We start from the raw sequence: 15,552 nt of genomic DNA on the forward strand, positions 1-15,552 counted from the left end.
GCACAGTAACATAAGCTGTATACTGCGTTTTTATGTTAACTGACCCAGTTGCCTCAGTAGCGTGAGAATGTATTTCTATCTATTATTGTTCTTTTAGGCCTAAGAGCAGACATGTTGACTGTGAAAGTGCTGTGAATAAATCTAAAAAAAATGAATTAGTTGTTCTGTCTGTGTTGCAAAGCAATGGTCTTCCTGTGTGAGTATAGGAGCTTTCAGGTCTTACACAGGGGTAGGGGTCACGGACACCAACCTGATTATTCTCAGGGGTCGCGACTCCACAGAAGATGTTATAAAACTGTTTTCACAGGCTAAAAGGACAAGACAATACATCTACAAGTGCAATATCGGTGTTGTTTCCCTTTAATATGCTACAGTAGTAGTGCATTTACATGAAATAAGTTGGATTTTAAAGTGTTGACTTCCTCAAATGTTGACAAACATTTTAAACAAGCTACCCCTTTGATTGAGACCTTGTCCAACCTGTTGATATCCTCACCTAACAAAACCACGTCTCACTGCAGATTCAATTTAACTTCTTCCCCTCTCGCATGGAAACTAGTCCCCCAACAGCCAATTACCAAGAGTTGTTTAAGATCCCCAGAGCCCTATCACCACCCAGCATCTCATAATTTAGCCCACCCCCCTGACACACACACCTCATACTGCTGATTAAGGGTTCTGAGGCCATACTGAAATAACTCACCTCCCTTTACCCATCCATCCCCTCCAAAACACTGCTTATTATTAATGTCTTATTATCTCTTGATTGAGAAATCTTCAGTTCATTTGGATGTATCTTCCACACACCATTAAAGGACAAGCTAAGACAGTAATCATATACTAGTGGTAATAACAGCATCCTGTGAGTACAACTGATTTTCAATCACTCAAGCATAAAGTTATGGCTCATCGCTGTTCATCCAGCTACTTTAAAAAACATGGCTGAGGATCGGCTAATGAGAGCCCTTAGTGGACTCATTTTCATTTACAAGCACAAAGGAAACAGTCAGCAGTCTGGTCTGGTATTAATAAGAACATCAACTGTGGCGCAGATCTGATTTCTCCCCACGTCTGAAAGCCATGCCTCGACCAACTGCATCTCAGGCTTTCAAAACACTGCTGATGGATGACTGCCCATGAACTCTCTGAAATCTCTACATTTTCATTTATCTTTTCTGTTTTCTAAATTATCCTCAGCGAGCACAAATACGCCTCGAACGCCATGAATTGCACCACGATTTCACGGTTTCTAAGATCAGGTCACTTTAGCATTTCCATATTTCCTCTTAAGCAACTGGTGTTTAGTTATTAATTTCAATGATAAGATCATCCATTAAGGTACGCTTAGCAGATTCCCTCAGAAGTGTTCACTGTCCACAATCAGCCATGCATGTTGTGATAAATCGCTGGGAGAAGTCAAGCTCTCCAACCGCACTACTGTGACCACAGAGTATTAATCACGGCAGGACAGATTATTACCCGTCCTCCATCCATCTTTTTCTGATGACATTGCAGGGTCTAAACAAACAATAGTGTGTTTGGTATTATCCACAATGTGCAGTATGTTATGAGGCAGTGGCAGGCACTCGTTGGATGGAGAGTAAGTAGCCTCTGCTGGAAAAACCAACTCTTTTTTTCCTGCTGCAATTTAGGGTGATATGATGATTTATTTGCAGAATTGTAGAGTGAAGAAAGAGACAATAATAAAGTTTGAGGAGTAATAGGCTGCTAGAAGACAGTGAGATGAATTAGAGCTGTCACTAACCCCAATTGTTGGAGAGCGAACGCATTCGTGAAAAAAATATATATTTAGGGCTTGTTTGTGACTAACAAGAATTCCTTTGTTTGTCCTTCAGCATCTCCAACTGTCCCTCCGCTACACTCGGAGCATTTCAAACCCTGTCATGAGAAGGACCTGGCCTACTGCCTGAACGGCGGCGAATGCTTTGTCATCGAGACGCTCAGTGGGCCCCACAAGCACTGCAAGTAAGTGACTCAGCTGCTGTTATTGTTGATACTATTATTTAAATGCCTCCTCTTCCTCTCCCCTGCTCCTTCCTACATGTAATATTTATTTGTCTTCCTTCTCTGGATGTTCCTGCATCCAATAGCAATGTTCAGGGTCTGGCTGAGAGTAGTTTGTGATATGGCTGCCTTGTGTATTGCTGAGACAAGACTTTGTGGGACACTTTGTACTGATTGAATATGATTATTCGGTTGTGTAAAGATAATTGGACAATATAGACGTAATTATCTGACTGCTATTGTGTGTGTTTTTGCTGTCTCCTAACAGGTATCTTTAAAGTTTGACACACCATCCATAGCTGTTATTTATTCTTTTTGAGAAAGCAGCCTTGTTCTTGAAGTAATGGAATGTGTAAAAGTTTATTATGGTTATTTATCTTTTACATTTCAAGGAATATCCCTTTACTTTAAAGGGGTTTTCGATCTATCTTTTATCAGTTAATATATCAGTCACCTCACCCACTGCTTAGGTTTAAAAGGTTTTTCTAAAAAGTTTGTTTGAGGGAGTACTGTGCTGTAGCTTTGTGGAATTTCAATGGTGACCTGGAGTCATAAAAGGCATTATATTGGCATATTCCTATTCTCTGTCATTGATCTGTATGTTCAAACAGTCATAGTTTCTCCACTAAGATAAGTACACTTTTTTATGTTGATATTGCCACGCAATCCAGAAGCTGTGTTAGAAGTATTTTTAGCAATGAAATAGTACATTAATGTTTATTTGAAACATACTGAACATGCAATACTGATCAACAGCAGAGGAGTGGATTATACAGTAATAGAAATGTTTCTATGGAGATTTTGATCCTTTTTTTTTTATTGTTGTGACTCACCGTTACAATCCATAGTAACTGCAGTGAATGTAAGCTGACAGAACAATATTTAGACTTATCAGAGCCATGTTTCAAGCATATGGAGTTTTGGTCAAAAGCTTTACTGTGAATCTAAAAGAACTGCCTTTTCTGAAAATACTCCTTGGTATACTGTATGGATTTTCTCTAGTTTAATCTCTGTGCAGCTGTGTGTGTGTGTGTGCGTGGGTATATGTCATCATATGTGTGTGTATGTTTGCATGTATGCATGGGTATTGCGTGTGTGTGTGTGTGTGTGTGTGTGCGCGTGCATGCGTGCGTGGGCATGTGCATGTGTGCCTTCGTTGTCCCAGATTTGAAAGCAGAGCTCATGGGCACTTCAAATGTGGGCCCTTTACTAATTAAGTCCCAGAACAACTTCTTCCAAAATCTAACCGCAGGACTTCCACCCGACCTGTTTTTCAAAGAGCCTGTTTTGCCTCCTCTGGAGTATACATCCATAAGCATGTGTGTATGTTTATGTGTGGATGATTGGATGATTGCGATGGTCGAGTTTTGGCCCAGCATTGTAAGTGAAACAAAGTTGAACACAGGAGATGCATGTACATGTAAAAACACAATACACCACAATGTATACACATGAACACAACAAACCAGATTACCAGAAGAAATCCGGTTACGGAGGAAATTTGCCAGTGCATTTACATAAAAAGTGAACTGGTAGCTATAAAATCCACTTGCTGCAGGGCCAGTAATCAGATTTCTCCCCTATGCACAACCTTATTTGGGAACCATACTTACTTTAGGTGTATAAAGACACAGACTATTCTGCATTCAAGGTTGCGCGGTTGTAGGTGCATACAGTCCACCCAGTCATACACAGAATACCTTTGTAGGGAATGATGATTTTATTGATTTCAGTGCCGTTATCGATTCTGCCTATCAGTCAGATTTTTTTAGCAATTTTCCTTCCAAATACAATTTCTGTGTGGAAAACAAGTAAGCCTACACAGGAAAAATGTATGCATGTAGAGTGCCAAATACATACAAAGGCATTCCTTACATTCAAGCCTATGTTGCATAGAAAGATGCTTCAGCATATTGCTGGTGTTTCCACTCTTACTTGAAATGATCATTTTACAGACATTACAACTAGCATCTTTTTTCTGTGAAATGAAGCCTTACATTGGATTGTTTCTTCCTCTCCACCGTGACTCCTTCTTGTTGCAACTTTCCAGCAGAGTGGATGTGAGTTTGACACTACTGTTGTGCAATGTGCAACTGTCATAAAAAAAACATGCCAGCATCGATAAAAGAAACTGATACGTTTGGAGGCAGAAAATTTGGAACATCCCATCCCTATACCCTCAACGACATTATCAAATGACAAATCTGTGTAGTTGCCAGGGTCTGCAGCTACGGACGGTATAATTTGGATTTAAGTAATACAAGATACAGCTCCCTGAGGGCTGATTGTTTGTTAGGTTTCTGCAGCATGTTTCTCCAATCCCCTAACCTGATGAAAACTGGGTTTGTCGTTTACACGATGTTTAAAAAATCAGGACTGGTTGCTTAAGTGAAGGCACTGAAAGAGTTACCCAATTAAGTCTGTCCTGCAGTTCTCAGTGTATTATGCACTGTGTAATCCAATCTAGAGTCAACCAAAGTCCACAACAACTTATTTTTTTTTTTAGCTTTCTATTTTATTTCAGAATAGCAACGATAGTTAAAAGAGAGAAGGGGAAGCAGGATGAGAGGCAGGAAACAACAAGAAGAGAGAGTGGGAGAGAAAGACCGAGGTGTAGGCGGACGAGGAGTCGGACATGGGGGAAGGCTGTTGCCCTCCTCCCATGCTCGCCTCTGTTGCTATGACAACATAATCTGTGGACAAGCATAGCTGTTAAAGAGGGAAGGTTTACAGTGGGATGGCCTTGAACACACTCTCTGTGCATGTTAATGTGTGTGTTGAGGTGCAGGAGAGATAAAACTGCACCAGGTTGATCTCTGCCTAATCGTGTGGCAATGAGCTTTGAAAGGAAAGATGTGGACCATCAAACAATATGGCATCATCTCTTAATTTGAATAACAGCTGGTATGATCATGCAGTAAAACTATGAAGTGTGTTTAGTACGTTGCTTGAAAAATAGCATTTTGAGTTTAGAAGAGGTGATATTTGATACCTTGGAACTTAGGAATTAAACTAAGGTAATGATAATCTTTTTGGAATAAAACTCTTTATATGAATATTTCATGGATGGATGTACTTTCAGAGTGAGGCTCTTCCATGACAAAAGGGCAGAAAGTAAATACAGCATTGCTAAAATTCACCAGAAAAGAGTAGAAGAGGATATGCCACACTTCAATTGACATGCTGTTAGAGATTAATTTATCCTCATCAACAAAACAATGGTACATTTCACCCCAGGCACAGGATCAATGCATAATCTGATTCAATTTGTGTTTACAACAAATTGAGACAAATCAGGTTGTAAAAGTGTGATCAATCCGGACGTTTAATGGGGATAAATTAAGCCGGCTTGTGGCATTATTTGTCACAGAATGAATCATTTTTATTTGCAAGATGAAACTTGATCCTTTTTGCAATGATTTTCTCCAAAGAGTCATAACTCAAGTATCATGTGCCACTCCCGACCGGTTGTAAAAAAAAAGCACTGCGATTGTCCCCCAGAGCGCTGTTCAGTGTTGTCAGTGTGCGACGGTTGTGTTTGTCAACCAATGGGGGGAGGGATTCACCATGAGTCATGGGGCCTGCTCGTTCTCTACACACACAGACACACACACACACACACACACACCAGTGCTCACTGCTTTGGGCAACATAGTCAGGCATTCAATCATTAGTGCTCAGCTAACCAGTAAATTAGTCAGGGTGCTAAGATAATATTTTCAGAACATGGCAAAAGGCCAAGGCAGTTCTAAAAGTATGTGATGCTGAATGTGATTAACTTCTTTCTCAGCTTAGGATTTCCCAAAAAAACTCTAATGATAGTTTTAGTGCAAATTACTGGTTTGAATATCTTCCTTTCCATATGCCTATATACTCTCGTCATTTCTCTTTTTCTGAGTTTTCTGGTGGCTCTCTGAATAACAATTCCAAATCCTAATTGTCTCAGTCACTCTGTTGAGCCAAAGGAACCTGGGGATTTAGCCCTAGCTCTTCTCACTGGCCGCTGTTTATTTATTCTGTCTCCGGAGGTGCGATGGATTCAATTTCTGGCCCGTTTATATAATTTATTTCCTACTGCTGGCAAAAAGGGTCTCCCTCAGTCTAGTTAGCAACAAGGGCGAGCTAAGCCCCCCTCATTGCCCTCTGTTGAGAGGCTATACCAGAGCGATAGAAAGGCAATCTCACCTGGCAGGTGGAGGTAGCGTGGGTTTGGACGAGATCCCTGCAAAGCCTCCACCAGTGAGACCGGAGGTTTGACACAGACAGAGGGGAGGAACAGATACATGACACACTCTCACACAAACGCAAACTTGGCACAGTTTGTGGGCTGCAAGCTTAGATGTTGGGTGTTACAGGTTGCAGAGCTGACCTCTCCTTTTTCAGGAAGACATTGTAAAACCCTCCTGCAGTTCCAGTACACTTTCTTTAAAACATGAGTTGTGTAGGAAAAGTGGCTGCAGTAAGGCTGGATGTGAGTGATGCTGATAAAAAATACAGCTTCTCATCGCACACAGATCTTGAATTGAGCTGATAGGCAGTATATGACTCAAGGATATTTGTGATATTTATGATAAACTGCTGTGTAAGAAAAATGCATTCTTCTCCTTTTTCTTTTACTTCAACAATTGCACTTTATGATTGAGAGTTTCTACAAAAGGAAATCTCAAGCTTCTCCGGTCCCTTGCTATTCATCCTCCTTACTCTTCTTTTATATCGTCCACCTATTTCATCACAGCTTTCTCACGCAACAGTGATTGGGACTTCCGCCTAGGAACGCTGTTGACTCAGCCTAAAGGCAATAAAGCTTGATAACAACTTGCTCTGAAAGGAATAGAAAGAGCTTGGACACAGATTACCTGAACCATTCCACTGCCCTCCAGCTAATTTATGTGCACACACACAAGCAGAAGTGTGAATGGAGGTCAGTTGGAAGACTTGTCAAAACAACAAACTTACTCCAAGAAATAAAAAAAAAAGGTGTGTTATTGAACGATACTGTAAGTGTGAAGAAGTCAGTCACTTGATAAAAGTTCTTAGTGGCACAAGAAAAGAACAAGCCAAGTGGAGGAAGGTTATGCAGCAGACAAACCTCTTCTCTCTGAATGTAATCCTCCTTCCCTCACTCACAATCCACCTCATCCGTCCTGCTGTCTCTCTGGATTCCAGTCTTTCCTTTTCTGGGTGACCTCAGGCTTTTCCAAAGCGTTTGGCCACGGACCAGCGCCACCAGATTGACTTGGGCCTCAGAGTGGCTGCTCAGTGGAATACATAACATCACCTTCCCTGCTCGGACACACACACACACAGACACACACACTGGCAAGCCAATTAACAAGGAGCATGCATGAAATTGAAAACATAGCAGCAATAACACACATCTAAGCTGGCAGTTAAACATGGAGATTAAAGCGCATATGACAAAAGAGAAAACACCTGAGGCATCTGGGAGTGAAAGTAAATCATGTTAATAGTTGAGACCGACTACACACTGAAATATAATGATTTAAATGTTGTTGAAACTCTTAAAGTTTATACTTTTCAGCAAAATGCCCCGCAGCTTTAACCTTGATGTCTAGATATCTTTCAACAGGCAAACCACCAGTGTGCATTAGGTTATAAACATACTACAAACTCAAGTCCTGTAAATTAAAAAAACAAATCATAAAACAAAACGTTTTGTATGAAATTGTTGATGCTGAAACAAGACTAAGAAATAAACATACTAGTTTTCCCTGAATGCGAAAATACCGCTCTCCAAGGTCCTGAAAAGTCTCTCCTCTGGTCATGTGGAAGGACACATGCATCCACTGACACAAAGACACACACAAGTGTCTGTCACCCCAAGAGACCCCCACACATCCAGGCAGTGAGCATAGCAAGAGTGAAGGAATATATGGAGGGGTCATTGCTTTCTGTGCGATATTGTTTCTGACAGCAGGGATTTACCTTGACAGGAGAAAGCCTCTGGGTGTGTCAGGGTCTCAATATATAGCATGCTAAAGTGCCCATTTGTGTTTGTGTGTCTGCATGTGTGTGTTATTTTTTTTTGTGAACAGAGCAGTCTAAAGGTGTACTGTCGTTACAGCAAAAAACATGTGATCTATTCCTGCCTACATTCAGAAAACCATCTGGTTGCTGTTAAAATGGAAAATACCGCTCATTCTCTGTCTTTCGTCCTGTGTTCCTCCTTACTCTGCCCTCCCTCTCCCTGTTTTCTCTCTCTTCATCTCTGTTGCTCCGTCTATCTCTCTCAACCCTCATCGCCATCTGTGCGATAATAATGGCACACCAGTGGGAGTTCGACTGGTGTCTCTCTGACAGTAATAAACAAGGCTGATGCCGTGGCATGCTTTCGAGGTGGGAGAAAATTAAACAGATAAGAGACCACATATTGTGGCAAGAACACACTGCTTTCGGTAAGAGAGTCCTCCAAGACGCCAAGAGGAGCACTCAATGTGCCTGGGAATGGAAAACAGAAGCTGGGAGGGAGCCAGGAAGGGAGGAAGGCTGATATAAACCAGGAAACAAGCAATGAGAGAGAGCTTTTTTTGGTGACTGATGACTGAGGGAAGTTGAGAGTGTGAGCGATAGTGGCCAAACGTCAGTATGTCACTGTGTGCTGATTTAATTAGCACACAATGAAGGCTTAATGATCTCTTGGCAGCTCAATCAGGGTGTTAATTCAGTCAATGCAGTACAGAGAAATCAGCACACTTTTCTGTTTTTAATCATCTTTGATTGATTTATATTCTTTTTTAAGCCATCTTAGCTACATCTTGTGCTTGAATAGCTTCACAAATCAAGTCATACATTTGCATTAACAATGATACAAATTACTACTCAAACCTACAGAAAATTATGAGCCAATTGTGCAGTTCGACACAGCTTTTAGCCTCTTTAAGCCGATTGTTTTGGTTTTTCAGCACATTTACTGTTGTCACGCAGGGGAAAACAGCCAATTCCAGCAAATAAGTTTCGATCATAGACATAAATAAAGATTGACATCACGTCTCCACTTCCTCCAAATGTACAAAAATGAAGCCAACAAATCCTGGATAATGCCGCTGCCATCTTTCACCATTTGAAGCCAGAGTCTGCACAGCAATGATCAGGGTTGGCGCCGCGGTATCGAGACTCTGCCCATACGCCCAGCTGACATGAGCAGGGCCTTCTCAGAGAAATTAACACCTAAGAACTACCAAAAGTGCAAGAAACCATCTTTGGAAATGTATTTAACGTGTACTTAGATTTTTTAGTTTGGTCCATGTCCCATCTCCTTACATGGAAGCAACAAGCTTTATGACCTATACTGCAGTCAGCAACCAGAGGGCAATTGCAATTTTTTGGCTTCACTTTTGTAAAGCTATCATGTCGTCCATCTTTGTGTGCCAATGGTTCTGATAAACCCACTGAACGCTACCTGTCCTGCAAAAATACGGTAAAGACACTACAAAGGGCGTTTTCAAACCTATAGTTTGTTTGCTTTGTTTCGATTCAGTAAACAGTGTTGCATTTGCACCTTGGTTAATTTGTGTTTACAGAGCAACATTTAAGAGTAGTACAGATGTTGTACACAAATGCCAGCAGTGCCAGGCAAGGTGTTCTCTCACTGGTCAGAAATATTAGTGTAAAGATTTTTCTTTTTACCACCAGCAGATACTAGACTAGAAAACAATGCACAAAGCCCAAAATTAGTGACTAGCTGTTGAAGTAGGCCAAAGAAAGAACCAGTTATTTTTATTCAACTATTAATGGGTAACCAAATCAGAGTGGAAGGGAGAGTGAGCACTGACTTTTTCGACAGGTTTCCACCTGTTGAAAAAGACACAAATCACAACACAAATCTTGCCACTTTGCAGTTTAATAATGTTTGCTAAACAAACTTGGCCCTAAGACAAAAAATTGAATCCCCAATTTGTGATTTGTGTGATCATGTGGACCCTCCGTTGTAGTGCACCATTACTGTGCACCAATCGCAGATATAAGTATGCTACTTGCGGCATATTTGAGTATATAGCTGTATGTGAATGATTGTGTGCATCTGTCCTCTCCATGCAGAGGTGAACTACAGTTTATATCTGATTACTGTGAGATTTTCTTATAATTGTGAGTTTTCTCAAGCCAACTTCTCTGTGCCATTTCCTAGGCTCTCCAACTTCTCAACTTGAAATTGATTTGCATTGATGTCTTTGTCAGTTTTAATTAGCAAGATTTAACAAGTTTAATTGTGCAATTGCATTAGCTCACTCAGTTTGGTAAACAGCACAGAGCATCCAATTAAGGCTTTTTCACAAACATACACATACAGTGTGTGTATGAGTGGAATAATGCTCCTTCTCCTTATAACAAACATAACGTTGTGCTCATTTGGGAAAAGTAATATTGTGACTGAATCTGCTAAAGCCATCATGAGAATTTAAACTGTAACACTAGAAGCTGTCTGTTGTTGAATTCTGTGGTGTCATGTCGGGTGTGATTTTGACAAAAAGTGACACAAACTGGAGAATTGTGATGTGCAGTGCAGACAGTAATCGTTGAAAGCTTTAAATAATTGTCAAATTCTACACTGTTATGAATAAAAGTACTTAGACTAATTATGATCATTAATCACAATGACGTTTTGCTGTGAATAACCCTCGCAGCCTGTGGCTATTGGACCCTGACGATGCCAACTGCAGGTCTTTGAAGACGGTTTGATAAAGTATATCCTAAAGCAGGCAGAGAAAATACAGTAAGAAGACTATTTTCATTTTAATTATCTTTATTAATACTTGCCAGTATAAATATATTTTACTCAACACCAATCGCCATCAAAGAATAAAAACACACTTTTTGCATTAAAACATTAAAGTCGGATGCAACTGTAGAATAAACAGTATTATGTAAGCCAATAAAGGAAAGTTCTTCGGTAAGCATGTTAACTTGCCCTGTAAATTAGTAGGAAACTACAGCAGTCATTTTTTGGTAAGATTATCTTTGCTGTAGGCTTCCCGTTGAAAGCCCTTTGATTGAACACCACGTTAGATGTTTTGAGTAAGTAATGTTGCCATAGAAACAGTACACTACCCCTGTTATTAACCCCTTTACATACACCTTTCCCAGCCACCATCAGTCTAACAACTGCTGATTGATCACCGCCCCAGTAATTTCAGCTGTGACACAAGCTGCGAGTTTGCTACATGCAAGCTCTCTTAGCTTTATTAAAAAAAACTAAAGTCACAAAATGTCAAAAAATAAACAGAAAAATACAACTGTACACCTGAATTCAAGTTTCTTTCTTTTACCGAACTGAGACCAGCTTAATTGCCTTGTTAACTCATCGTAAAACACACCTCACTTCACATTCAAACTCGACAAAAACAAAATAACACTCACTAAAACCGTCTTGGTTATTCTTTCCACTGTTCCAACAATCAGCAACTTGTCTAGCTGTTTAACTAAGATGGAAGATATTCTGGCTCTGTGCGCTGTCGCTGCCTCACTGATGCCGCTCTTGTCCTTGCCTGTGCCAACCGTGTCTTTGTCATCCCTGGAGTCAGAGTCCTTGTCAGAGCCATTGTAGCCACCTTGTTACTGTATTCCCTGTTGCCAAACTAGTGAAAATAAACCCCTAATTCACAGAGATAGATTTGACATAGATTTGACAAATGTGTCTATGCCGCTGAATGTATCGTTCTTTAGGGGCAGACCATTAAATGAGCAAAATAAAATGAAAAAAATTGCCCCAAATATCACCTCAGCCAATGACATAAACTCAGCTAATCGCTGATAGCCAATATATTCGTCCAATTGGCCAACCCTAATCTCCACCTCAATTTAAAATAGTTATTTGGGTTTTCACAATATTTGGCTGCTCAGTATGAATTTGACTGGCCCACTGGCAGGTTAGGGTTTGTTTTTCCGAGGGAAAAGAACAAATGTAAATGTAGAAACAAAATATTCACCAATCTTAGTGTGGTTTCAAGATTTCCATGATGCACTTTTGTAAAATGCGGAGTGAATCACACTCTGCCCTAGATGCTTTGCCCCATGCAGCTTAGGGAACTTACTACTGTACAGACTGTCCAGCATTTAAAAAACAGGATTTTTTTTAGGATATCAAACACAGTGAAAGAAAAGGTAGTAAAGATAATTTCACTTCCTGCTGTGTTTTTGTGACAGCCAGGATGTATTTCATTATATAAATCAGTGATGTAAATCAGTGGAGATATGGGAGCACATTTATATTCCGACACCCACACAGTCAGCTCATCTTTAGGAGGCTCATGACATACTATGGTGCAGTACATTTAGCCATATTTATAAGCAATTTGTAGGTGTGCTTGGGGACATAATGTGCGGCAGCCGTCAGTCATGCTCTGAGGACACAGAAAGTGTCATGACCTTATGTGAAAGACAACAGCCAGAGGAAGAAAAAGAGAAGAGGCAAGAGACAGAGATGGGGTTATGGGAAGTGTTTGGTACATCAAACGTTGAGGGATATTCCAGAATTATCCTCTATAATGAACACAACTACACACAAACACACACAGGTTGTGTGTACAGTAACAATACTCAGCGGTGAAGCAGAGGAGAGTAAACTATGGAGATAGTGAGAGGACAAGAGGAAGAGAGGAGTGAGGAAGTAGACATACAGTAATTTGGTGGTGGTTCTAATCAAGGCATCCCTTTCAAGTCAGCAGGTTTGATGTGTTAATAGGATGCAAATATATGCAAATGAACCCTCATTTTTCCTCCAAAACTCTGACTCTGAGTTTGCATTGCCCCCTCCTGCAGGATGGAGAACTCTGAATAAATATGAAAAGAGAGCACAGGGAGAAACTATAGATTTTTTTAAAAAGAAAAAAAATTCAGGGGGAAAGTTTTAAGCTGGCCACAAAGACATGCCTACCTTGGGGAATCTTTCCCCAGTGACTGAACTGTGGCACAGCGGTGAATTTCAGCATGCATGAAGAGAAGAAGGAAAAAGTAATGTGACAGTAGAAAGAGGAAGATGCAGAGCAAAATATATATTTACATGAAGGATTGCTGAGAAAAGAAGAAAAGGAGAAAGAGGGATGGAGAGTAAAAGAGACAGAGAGGGGAAGAAAATAACTGAAGACGAGCTGTGTCTGCAATATTAAGTAGGTCTGGAGTTGCAGTGCTACCTGGGAGCTATACCAGCCTGCTGATGTATGTTTTCACTGTAGTGCACTTCTCTCTGAAATGGCAGCGCGCCTGGAGCCCAGGCATGTCTGTCTCCCACTCTGACTAACAAGAAGCAGCCCTCTGTCAGTGTGTTTTCAGAACACGGCTTGATTACACACACATGTAAACACACATGTATCCTATAGCAAGGCACCCACACACTGGTGCACACATGGTGCAAACATGCAACAAGGAAGGAGCTCACACGCACACAATCGCATCATACGGCAGCTCCCTGGTGCACCTAACCCTCCACCCTTAAGTGTTCATGAATATTTAATGCTTTCCCCTTTCAAAATCTGGTCATGGTCTAATGGCCGTGTTGACACCTTCAACCAGAGGCCCTGTAATTGTCCTATTAGGCTGCCTTTTGCCAATTAGTGACAATTAAATCTTACCTGAAAGCCAGCGATCACCTGTTGAAATGCTGTTGTTCTGTGAGCTTTAGTGTATTTTAATGCCTTTTCAAACTAAGCTTTTTACTGAGACTGAAAATTTGTTTTTAATATGCAAAGCTGGTGACGTAAAGCTCCTGAAAAAAGCTACTATTCCCAAGGACAGAAGTGTGAATTCGCTTAGGGCCTTTTTCACAGCAGCCATTTTTACATAAAAAAGTGGGGTAAACATAGGAGTCACCAATGATACTAATCAAGGTTCTGTTCCATTCAGGTCAAACAGAGTCAGGGCGCTACTATTGTTCATGTTGACATTAATTAAAGCCTTTTCATAAATGTGCGTCATTCCCAGATGTCAATGAGTACAATGATAAGACTGATAAAAATGATGTCTTTCAAATTAAAACCAGATTATAAGCGTATGTGCAGGATTTGCAGTGTTCTTAAATTCCTTAGTTACTAATATCAAGAATGATACTGAAGCAAAAAGCTATGCCTGCCTGCCTTTGCAGTCTGGACTGGCAATTTCAGCCAAGAATAAAGTCATGCTTTTACTAAGTATACCATAATGATTCTTAGAATCTAAGTAATGCATGTGAAGAATGTAATTCCTGTAGCCTACTCACAATGCAGGGAGAAAATGGGATTAAATTGCAACAAATATTAATATCACATCATACAAAAAAATTTTATTTATTTATTGCTTTTATAGAATCACTAGGAATAAATAAATATGAAAAATATGAATCATGCTGCTTATTCATAATTTGCTTTATGCTGCATTTGAGTCATGAAAACTGAACGAACTGATGGCGGACTAAAACCTGCAGGCTTCATATATTAATATTACCAGCTGAAATGATGAAAAATGCTGAAATAGTTTGTCTCAATTTAATTCATTAATTAATCAGACATTCCATATGATTTCTTATCAGCGCTTCCTAATCTGTATATAATATGGATTTTATTGCATATAATACTTTTTCAGAATGTGTACGTGTATGTGTGTGTGTGTGTGTGTGTGTGTGTGTCTGGGTGAGAGTGTAAGTGTGTGTGGGTGGTTGTGTTTATGTGTGTACATAAACACTGCTGGCTATAAAAAGATAATCATGTGCTGCAGAAACATAGCCAATAATGGAGCCATTATTTTTCTTTTTTCGGTTTACTGCGGGGCTGTTTGTGCCTGGCCAAGAGTGGAGAAACTATTTCAGGGTTGCAGGCCCACAATGCTTTGCTTTGGGCGGAGACTGAGTATACAGGAGCCCTTCCCTCTTCCAGCTATGATCATGTTGGCCATAGGTTGAATGCAGCATATGTCAGGAGATTTCATGATGTACTGCAGCTCTCTGCCTGACGTCCGATTGTCTGTTGTCATCTTGTTACCGAGAGAAAAGAGGAGCATGTGGATGAGTGATGGACTGAGTGAGGGAGCGAGGCGGGAGGGAGATAAGTGCATGTGTGACTGCACTCCTTTGCACATCTCTCAAATGTGAGTGGAAGAGATAGTATCTCCAGAGTACAACTGCCGTACCTGGAGGAGGAGAGGAGTGGAGAGGTGAAGAGGTGCAGGGGTGGGAGGCTGTGTGGAGATGATGGCAGTGATCCTGATGGATGCCGACAAGCTTCTGTGTCAAAGTGGAGCACTTCTCATGTCGCCAGAGCTCAGCCTGACACACACACACACATACACATTATGCCATGCACAAGCTAACAGACAGTACAAATACACATATGAATGTGCAAACATACCAACACACATACTGTAAACATTGACGAAAGAGGAAGAAGCATGCACACAGCCGCCATGGTACACATGAAGGAATGGACACATATAGACATTGGCTGTGTATTTTACTTTCAATACTGTTTACAGTTGCAGTGATTTCAGATTTGTTACCACCATCAGAAATGCCTCAGATACTGCCTAAAATGCAGAATCAGGTAT

General features: G+C 40.6%; 1 protein-coding gene across 1 annotated transcript in view; it reads left to right on the plus strand.

The window, feature by feature from the left end:
• LOC118329016 (pro-neuregulin-3, membrane-bound isoform) overlaps nucleotides 1-15,552 on the plus strand; it is a 345,808-nt gene that overhangs the window by 208,083 nt on the left and 122,173 nt on the right. Inside the window, exon 2 of the mRNA XM_035662948.1 lies at nucleotides 1,857-1,986. Within this exon, the coding sequence (XP_035518841.1) occupies nucleotides 1,857-1,986 (130 nt within the window). The remainder of the gene's footprint in view (nucleotides 1-1,856; nucleotides 1,987-15,552) is intronic.

The sequence above is a fragment of the Morone saxatilis genome, unplaced genomic scaffold (assembly GCF_004916995.1).
Source record: "Morone saxatilis isolate NCDOM2014 unplaced genomic scaffold, NCSU_SB_2.0 Contig19, whole genome shotgun sequence".
Lineage (NCBI taxonomy): Eukaryota > Metazoa > Chordata > Actinopteri > Moronidae > Morone > Morone saxatilis.